The sequence below is a fragment of the Phalangium opilio genome, unplaced genomic scaffold (genome assembly GCF_054372755.1).
Source record: "Phalangium opilio isolate 3A_F unplaced genomic scaffold, DU_Popi_V2 ptg000013l_1, whole genome shotgun sequence".
Lineage (NCBI taxonomy): Eukaryota > Metazoa > Arthropoda > Arachnida > Opiliones > Phalangiidae > Phalangium > Phalangium opilio.
This window is the reverse complement of record NW_028324148.1, coordinates 13,609,057-13,619,263: the sequence shown is the minus strand read 5'-3', so window position 1 is coordinate 13,619,263 and position 10,207 is coordinate 13,609,057. Positions and strand designations below refer to the sequence as shown.

Genomic DNA, 10,207 nt, shown 5'->3' with positions numbered 1-10,207 from the left:
CACTCTTACCTTGTTGTTCTGCAGAGGCAACTGAAAATATCGAAGAAAACTAGTCTCATATCAGGTGAAATAACCCTGAAAATTAGAAACTAGAATCGAAACAAGTTGCATCGCGAAAGAACTTCATCAAAACCGCGATTGCAATTAGTTTCTCGAGTATCAGTTTTGTTGACACTTAACGTTGGAAGCGTTTTGTATCGTTTCGAACCGGTTTCCCATGTAAATGTGAACGTGGCTTTAGTCAAAGACATTATCAACCTTGTTTTCGCAACCCGGTTTCCAAGCTCTTAGTAGAGTAGGAATAAATACAGCTACTGGGAATTTCGACCTAAAATTCTTCATCCATAATGATTTGCCTAGCAGCTCTTCCCACAAAATCTGCCTAGAGACGTTGAGAAAGTTCACATCAAAAGTCTCTCCCGGTTCGGCCATGGCGATTAATTTTTCCATCGCTGCGACCGAGTGGGTAGTGATTTACAACCCCATGTGCACAAAAAACGAGCTTTCGGGAAATTTTCATCGTTAACTTTGGTCACAGTATAAACTGCCGTACTCTTAGTAACTTCCGTATAGTAAACTCCTGCTTGTACCGAAAAGATTTTGAGGAGCGTGGCAAGTTCAACTCTTTCTTTTCTTTTAGTCAATCTTTTCTTAGTAATTTTTAAACCGAACGTATTTCTCGTGTATCGTCTCCACACACACACACCCCGGGCCACACAGCCTGCATTGTAAGTTTATAATCTTAGATGAAACATTTTCGATACTGAACGTATCCTCTAATATAAATTCTGATATTTATTCTCAAATTCTTACACGGAAAACAGTTTTTGTTGATCCTTTATTTTTTTAATTGAAATTACCCACTTAAAAATTGCATTTTATTTCTAAGAAAAGGTCACAAAATCAACTGATGTTCAGATTCCAAAGTGATTTCTTTACAACTCTTTAATTCAATTTCAACGGGGTTCTCTCGTTGAGTTTGGCCACTGACCAATCTGGCAAACGTAAATGAAATGTTATTTTTCTTATCCTTCTCTGTGATAATTACTTGGGTTTTAAAGGGAGCATAAAGAGTTCAATCATATTAATTTTGTTATTTTTAAAGTGATAAAAAGGCTCAAAAAACGTTAATAAAAGGGCCTTTGCATTCATTTCTAAAAACATTTTATTTGGGCCATTTTTAATGTAAAAATCCCAGCGACGGCCAACGTTTCTGCTAACCAATGAAGAAAATTCGAAAAGCGAAGAAGTAGTTTCAAAAATTCATATTGGCTTAAGCCTTGGCAAGGCCAAGCCATATTTCCCTTTTGCGTTCCCTTCTTTCATTGGCATTAACTTTGACCAATGAGACAACGTTAAAATCTTTTAAGAAAATTCGAAAATAACACCTGAAGTAAAAATGGTCTAATTCAAAAACCGTTTCAAATATTTTGCAAGATAATTTTCCAGGCCATTTTATCATTTTAAAGCAATTAAAATTTCTATTTTATGAACCCTTCACTCTCTTATAACTGCAAAAATCTATCTAATCTTACTTATTTGACTCTAATATTGTATCTGGCAAGTTGAGGTCTTTCGTTTCGGGTAGCAATATTGTTGCTAGTGTATTTATCAGCGCCAAACATCCGAAAATTGCGGTTGGTATGAAACGACCGTGGGTTCTTCCCTGTTAATGTAATATTTAAAGCTAGCAACAGTTAATTGCCGTTAATACAATATTTACCAAAAGGTCAGCGAAGGGCGAAAGCATTTGCGCAATTCGTGAGAAGATATAACTGGTGCCCATAGCAGTCACTCTGTACCTCGTTGGGAATACTTCGATCACCATGTAAAACATTACTGAGTTTGCCAGTTGAAGTGATAAATTGCCAATAAAGGCCAGTACTACTTCTAGCCACTCTAATTTGAATTCTGCAATGTGGAATTTCGATTAATGTTATTTGTTTTATTTGCGCGGAGGGAATATAGCAAGATTAGTAGAAGCTTAAGCTTGGCAAAGTGTCTCTAGTTTTCAGTTGCAAGATCAAATCAGGATGTAATAATTCAAAATTGGGGTGTAATAATCCAAATCGGGTTGTAATTGAACTTCGCAAAGGCTTAACGTTTTCATTCCTCTTGCTATATTTTCTCTGATCTGCAAGGGGATTTTGTTTGATATTCAGCCAAAAGCACGGTCTGAGCTTTTGATCACACGAGCATTAGAACATACAATGCCCAGTATTTAATTACCGTGCTAATGGTTGTTTGTGAGTTTCATTACTTTGATATTGAGACACTGCTACGATTGAGAAACAAATTGAGGTTGTAGTGAAACCGAAGAGCAAAACCCATCTTCGATTGAAGAGTCTTATTGCCGTCATGGACAGTCCGCATACGATGATTTTGGTAACTCCCAGTAAGGTCATGTTGACATGAAATGACCCACGCAGTTGATTCACTGAGATTTCAAATCCTCGCGATATAAATGATCGACAGAAACTGTGAATTTAATGAAGATATGTTTAAGTTAAATAAGATAAGTTCATAAGATACGTTCCATAAGCATGACACTACCTATACTTCGCAACGCTAACGACTTACAGCTCGAGCTAGTTCGAGAACGACAAGCGAGAATTGCAGACTACACTCGGTTTGTTTTGCTAGGTAGGAGAGACTTGAGAGGGAGTAATAATGTGAATAGACGTATTGGTTCGCTTCGTGAATAAACTCGTCTCTCCCCGGCGCTGGCTCAGTCACTCGACGCGGTATCCGCGCGCATGCGTCAAATTTAAAAACGGGCTTGGAACTGGAAGTGGGAGCTGGCGGTAGTGTAGTAACCGACGCCACTGGCGCTTGCGCGTTAGTTAGAATGGAGGAAGAGAGATAAAAATTCCTACCCTCACTTTTTTCCCCTTCCATTTATATTACTGCTTCTTTAACTGTGGACTAACATTTCCTTTCAAGTCTCTCCTCCCTGGATTTGCAGTCCATCTTCCTATTTCGTCTGTACGAAGCCTTTGGCGTCGCTTTACCCTGAATCTCTGATCTACGTCACTTCATGACAAGCTCTCAGTAACCATTGAAAAACGTATGGAGCGTATCTTATTAAGTTACGATAATAATAGTAATAACACCATTCTGTCCGAGTTATACCAAATTTCTTAATGAAGGCTTGTTCCCTATCATGTTACTAATATGCGTACAGGATTAGAGGTCACTAATTCAAAATGTTTGAAAATAACTAGTTGGCTTCTGGAAACACACCCCCAGTAACGTATATTGTAAAGGACACAGTTCGGGTTGTTTAAACTTCATAGCACATTTTGGCAAAATAGAGTTTAAAGAAAGCATACTTAATTAGAAAAATGAGTATTGCCGCTCGTCTGATTCTGCTCTGAGTAAATAGTGACTTGAAGCTCGAATTGCCGCTTCTTTTTTCGTCCTTGCAAAATAATAATTCTTATTTTTATTTCAAATGACATTGGTGATGTGTACATGACAAAAGATAGGTTCTGTCTGTGCATAAATGTTTTAATCGAACGACTTTTTTGTCAAATTATTACCAGTCTCAAATTGGACGAAAATTACTGAGGTTGTATTTGTTTAAAGTTTCGCTAAAACAGTTGGATATAATATTTCACAACTGTAATATATTTTTAAGCCATGCTTTGGCCATTTTCCTTGCCTTTTATAACCACATATGAAGAACTAACGGTAGCATTAAAAATCTATGATGGATATGTATATATACTAACATCTTCTGGACTCCCAACTAGATACAAAAGCCGGCCACCAAATATGCGTTACACTAGCGGATGTGAGACGGCTCTAAATCGAGGTGGAAATAGCTAGATCACGTGGCCAAAAGGAAGACTACATCTCTCCGGATAATCCTGAGTGGTGGGTTTGAAATTTCGACCATGCGCAGAGAGATAAAATACGAATTTCCCTCTCACTCACAAGGCTGGATGGGGAGGGATTTACAAGACATTTTTTCTCTGCTGAACGGGTGGAGTGTAAGAGATGGGAATCAATTTAAGGCTAGTTTTTATACATATCCATGATGGCAATTGCCTTAATATACTTCGAGCTTTTCTTGATTTCAATTAGTGAAGTTTACTTGTATTTTTTCTCGCAATTTAATCATGGCCTCATCCACGTGGTTCGCTTTAACAAACCCATTATTGAATGTCACTGCTTTTATGATTTCCATTTTTGCCTTTGCGTATTTTTCCTTCGAAAGTAACCATCTAGATGATTCAGGTAGATACCTAGTGTAAAAGAAATATTGCATTTCTTCAGCTTGGCTTAAAAACATAACAAAACACTAAAGTAAAATATATTACGAAAAAATACCACTTATGGTACTTTTTCAACTAATTTTTGATTTGTAATTCAACCTAACTTATTATAAATATTTATTAATATAAATTCAAAACAATGATGAATAGTCCAAACAGAAACAGTTTTTGGCAAATTCAGCTCTAACTGAACCAAAACCTAGCCCTAAGTAAACGAAAATCTAACGCAAACAAAACAAAAACCTAACCCTAACTAAACGAAAACCTAAAGCAAAAGCAAAACCATTACCTAACCTTAACTAAAGCAAAACCATTACCTAACCTTAACTAAAGCAAAACCATTACCTAACCTTAACTAAAGCAAAACCTTACCCTAACCTTAACTAAACCAAAACCTTACCCTAACCTTAACTAAAGCAAAACCTTACCCAAACCTTAACTAGCTACCAAAACCTAGCTCTAAGTAAACGAAAATCTAACTCAAACAAAACAAAAACCTAACCCTAACTAAACGAAAACCTAAAGCAAAAGCAAAACCATTACCTAGCCTTAACTAAAGCAAAACCTTACCCTAACCTTAACTAAACCAAAACTTTACCCTAACCTTAACTAAAGCAAAACCTTACCCTAACCTTAACTAAACCAGAACCTTACCCTAACCTTAACTAAACCAGAACCTTACCCTAACCTTAACTAAACCAGAACCTTACCCTAACCTTAACTGAACCAGAACCTTACCCTAACCTTAACTAAACCAGAACCTTACCCTAACCTTAACTAAACCAGAACCTTACCCTAACCTTAACTAAACCAGAACCTTACCTTAACCTTAACTGAACCAGAACCTTACCCTAACCTTAACTAAACCAAAACCTTACCCTAACCATAACTAAACCAATACCTTACCCTAACCTTAACCTTAACTAAACCAAACTGTTACCCTAACCTTAACTAAAGCAAAACCTTACCCTAACCTTAACTAAACCAAAACCTTAACTAAACCAGAACCTTACCCTAACCTTAACTAAACCAGAACCTTACCCTAACCTTAACTGAACCAGAACCTTACCCTAACCTTAACTAAACCAGAACCTTACCCTAACCTTAACTAAACCAGAACCTTACCCTAACCTTAGCTAAACCAGAACCTTACCCTAAACCGTAACTAAACCAAAACCTTACCCTAAACCGTAACTAAACCAAAACCTTACCCTTACCCTAACCTTGACTAAACCAGAACTTTACCCTAACCTTAACTAAACCAAAACCTCACCCAAACTAAACCAAACCGTTACCCTAACCTTAACTAAACCAAAACCTCACCCAAACTAAACCAAACCGTTACCCTAACCATAACTAAACCAATACCTTACCCTAACATCAACCTTAACTAAACCAATACCTTACCCTAACCTTAACTATACCAAAACCTAACCCTAACTAAACTAAAACCTTACCCAAAAAACCTAGCGTAAACCTAACCCTCACCATGCCATGAATACAATGGCGGAGGGATGGTCAGCTTGCCTTCTTGTCCCAAATTTCTGCATCTATGCTATTATGACTAAACACCATTCACCACCACTTTGATTCATACCTGTAAATTATGAAGACGAAAACAATTTGGAAAGGAACTGTAGTTGAAGCCAGCAGAACTCTCCAATCTTGAACTAAGTATGACAAACCACACTGAATTATAATGGCACTACCATATGCGAAAACGAGGATTAGTGTTAGGAAGCGTTTTTTCGGACCAATATTTTCTACAACTGATAGGTAACGTTTCAATTGACAGCAAATAAACATTAAAATACGACATTTTACCGGAGCACAACATTGAGGTCGCGACAAGTGTTACTGCTAAACCCAGAAAGAATCTTGTGGCAAGGAAAAAGTAAAGATTTCCCAAAAAACTAGCTAATACAGCCATAGAACTAAAACACGTCATGAACAGAGATCCAACTAGAACGGCTTTCCTGCGACCGAATCTGTGTGATATGTTTTAAATTTATTATGAGTTAAAGGAAGTTTCGCCTAATGTGGCGCCCCTTCCATGCTGGCTAATCTTCCATACTCCAATTTTTACCTTGCCAAAGGCGGGAACCAATCAGAACTTGTGTAGGAGGGCGGCCTAGCTTAGCGGGTCAGCCAACTCCACCCCTCTACTATAGGAGCATCTAGTGGCATTTGTTAAAACTAAACCAAGGCCGAGACTAGCTCTAATACAACAGGAATATAATTTGAAAAGAGTGATAAGTACTTTTCGTTCGCTAAATTCGTATTTCTCTGTATATGAGGCTATCTGCGAACGACAGATGATTTTCATGACGCAATAGCGAAAATCGTGAGCGATCTCATAGCAGGTAAATGGAATACTTCATTACACTGAGTTATTTCAACAAACCACAGTTTCTTTAACAATTACTAGTTTGCTATTTTAAATCCTCACCTGTCGCTTAAATAACCCGTTGGAATATTCGACACAAATCCGCCAACTGAATAAAGTAAATGTCCCATTGAAATAAGCCAAGCTTTCGAACACACCAAATCAAACTAAAATACCCAAAGTATACTTTAAATAGAAATTATCATAAAAAACCTTGAATTGAACTTACATCTTGTACAATTGAATAATGTGGTAGTGTGTCAGGGTATACCCATTTTTCGCAAGGAAGTTTCGAAGAAACGTTTTCAAAATTTAGATAAGTACACTTTTCCAAAGATTCGGTATCATTTACGAAAACTGAATCTTCACCTAAATCACATTCGTATTTCGGTATCATAGTGACAAAATTATAACTAAAATTCAGAAATGCCACAATGAAGCTTCGAAAACCTCCAATTGCTAAGATTTTAGCCTGGAATTTTCCAAAGCTACCGATAACGTCTGTTACATCCATTGTTTTTTGAAAGATGTTTTTATGTCTGCGATTTAGAAACAGTGTACTGTAAAATTCACAACACTACAGTGAGGACTACAAACACCTTTTCCAATGGAGTGGCATTGAGTTGTAGCTCAGTCTCGTAGCAAATTTTTGTCTGATAGTGGGAACGGCATATGAAAATGTTACTTGTATATGTACCAAGGTACATGTGCTAGATACGTTTTTGATAAACACATTTTTCACGTAGGTTTAGTGGCTGTTTTGTCTCAAAAGTAACGTGACATCAAGAAGTGGTACACTAAATGTAATCGTTTACACAAGTTCTGTCAACCCAACTTATTGCCAATCAAAACCTAGATTTAGAAGAAGCGACCCCTGGTGAGGTAGCTTGCTTTCAACAAGCTAATATTATCATTTTCAGTAAAAGCCATTCCTTAAGAAATCCTTCATTCATGCAATGAAAGTGTCATACTTATGTTTGTTTTGTTACTTATAGAAAAATCGATTGTGGTTCAAATTGTTACCACCAGAAGGTGACACAGCTCTGACGTCATCCCCCACGATGAACTAGGCCCTTTATTGTCTGTTTTAGAAATATCTTAAATTTTGAAACAATAAAACACTACAATTCCTGTAAGAAGGAATGCATATAGCTACTAGGAATCATTGTGTACCTATTTTCACTCAACGTTTCTAGGCCTAAACTGATTTTGTGGGAAGAGCTAAATTAATCATTATGTATGATGAATTTTACCTCACGAATAATCTATCTCGCTGCGCCTTGCCTAACCTCGCTTTACTACCGAGGCCGAATTACGAGGCGTGATGGGTAATACTCAAGCCCGGCCCACAAAACCCGCATAGGAATAAACATTGGAGATTTGGGGACGAAATTATTTCAATAAACTGTATGTATTCCCGGTTTAAGGTAATAAAATGAAATGAAGCAATTATGAAATCATTCCATCAAATAACTCTGCATAATTTCGTGCAAATCTAATTTTCATAATATGTCTTAGACCCGTTCTGGGAAAATCTAGGACATTTATTTATTTATTTAATGAGATCCGATCTACGCCACTTGGCTTTCCCCAAATCTCTAAGTACTTAATAAAAATTATATCCATTCAAAATTCAAGTTTTACCGGCGAAGGTAAAGGTATTTAAGGTAGATTACCATAATCTTATACTTTTTACCTCTCCGAGTGACGTATGTCACGGAGAGGTTCTAATTTCGACGTGTCTGTGTGTCTGTGTGTCTGTCTGTGTGTCTGTGTGTCTGTCTGTCCGTTGTTACACCCACGTGACCGCGTTCGCAGTTTGCAAATCGGAGCAAACGTATATTCAATTTCCAGACCGCATTTACAGTCCCGGAAATTGTATTCGACTTACAGGCTATTACTCCATTGTCTGTTTAACAACTCTGTTCATTTGTCCACCCCACATGGACACTAGTCTGAACTCATTGGCTTCTAAACACCACCATCTTCTAGTTTTTCGCCCATTCCACATGGACGGACACCAGTCTGTACTTACTGGCTTCTAAACACCACCACCTTCTCGTCTTTGTCCATTCCACATGGACACCAGTCTGTACTTACTGGCTTCTAAACACCACCATCTTCTATTCTTTGTCCATCCCACATGGACACCAGTCTGTACTTACTGGCTTCTAAACACCACCATCTTCTATTCTTTGTCCATCCCACATGGACACCAGTCTGCACACCTGGCTTCTAACACCACCATCATCCTTAAGGTTAAGACATACGCGGCGATCGGCTAGGGTTACGAGAAACGTCTAGCCTTCCATTGACGGGGTCTTCCGCCAAGGTTCACGCAATTGCACAAAAAGATTCCATTGACCTATGCACAAAATATTCTATTGGCTTTTGTATAAACAAGTGACATAGACCTGTGTACAAAAATATTCCATGGACCTGTGCACAAAAACATGCCTTGGACCTGTTCAGAAACATTCCATACCCCTATATGCTCAAAAATATTCCACACCCATTTGCACAAACATTTTCCGTAGACCCGTGCACAAACAGATGCCGTAGACTAGCGCATAAACAGATTCCATAGATTTGCGCACAAATATATTACGTAGACTCGTGCACAAATAGATTCCACAGACTTGTACACAAACAGAAGTCACACGGTTTTGCACAATCCGATGTTATAGACTTGTGCACAAACAGATGTCATATGCTTGTAAAAAAACTGATTTCATAGACTTCCTCAAAAAGACATTTGCTCAAGAGATTCCGTAGACTTGTGCACGTAAAGATTTTTCACACTTGTGCACAAACATATTTTGTAGACCTGTACACACAGATACCATAGACTTGTGCAAAAATAGATGTCAAATAATAGAAGAAAAGATCATGGTGGCAATTAGGTTAGTAAAAGGGCTAATGGTAAACGGGTAGTAGCTACAGACTTTTTATTCTCTTTATGGTGCGCATTGACTATCAGTGCGTCTAGCTACAATTTAGCTGTGGTGTTATTTAACGTTAACATTCATGTTGGCAAACTAAGAATATTGTTGAGGTGAGACGAGACGATAGTGTTTACACTGCTAACCAGTTGTGAATGTAGCTATCAGAATATAGGGTAAACAGCTGAAGCGTAGTCTTCATTTCCTGTTCTTTTTGCCATTAACTGATTTCCATGGGTCCAAGATTTATCCTTATTGGATGTAAAATGTCGTCTGCTTTACTGTATATTCGCTATGCTTGGAATACTGCTTCAATATTTCGAAAATTTTTACTTCAAAAAAGAGAAATAATTCCATATCTAGGTAAATAACTTTGTAGTAGTAGACCTCTTGACTCGGAGAGGTAATATTTTGGTTTTCCCAACTTGTTACCTCTCCGAGTGACGTATGTCACGGAGAGGTTCTGTAACGATCGTGTCTGTCTGTCTGTCTGTGTGTCTGTCTGTGTGTCTGTCTGTCTGTCTGTTGTTACACCCACGTGACCGCGTTCGCAGTTTCCAAATCGGAGCAAACGTGTTCGCCATTTCCTAACTGCTTTC

At 37.8% G+C, this 10,207-nt stretch overlaps 1 protein-coding gene and 1 long non-coding RNA gene across 3 annotated transcripts; one reads left to right on the top strand and one right to left on the bottom strand.

Annotated features, from left to right (window-relative positions):
* Positions 1 to 820: 820 nt before the first annotated feature.
* Positions 821 to 3,846, bottom strand: LOC149709333 (organic anion transporter 3-like). Of its 2 annotated transcripts, XM_089864677.1 has the most exons (6): positions 3,735 to 3,846; positions 3,333 to 3,421; positions 2,261 to 2,478; positions 1,724 to 1,911; positions 1,536 to 1,666; positions 821 to 995 (listed from the first exon to the last, which is right to left on the bottom strand). In XM_089864677.1, exons 3-6 carry the CDS (start codon positions 2,403 to 2,405, stop codon positions 896 to 898), a joined length of 564 nt encoding a protein of 187 aa, XP_089720803.1. In that variant the 5' UTR covers positions 2,406 to 2,478; positions 3,333 to 3,421; positions 3,735 to 3,846; the 3' UTR covers positions 821 to 895. The 2 variants fall into 2 exon arrangements, with proteins under 2 accessions (XP_089720803.1, XP_089720805.1); XM_089864679.1 differs by lacking the exons at positions 3,333 to 3,421; positions 3,735 to 3,846 and adding an exon at positions 2,554 to 2,641.
* LOC149709332 (uncharacterized) lies at positions 2,390 to 7,801 on the top strand. Its single transcript, XR_016381346.1, has 3 exons — positions 2,390 to 3,693; positions 3,756 to 7,543; positions 7,662 to 7,801. It is a non-coding gene; the product is annotated as an uncharacterized LOC149709332 (long non-coding RNA).
* The last annotated feature ends 2,406 nt before the right edge of the window (positions 7,802 to 10,207 follow it).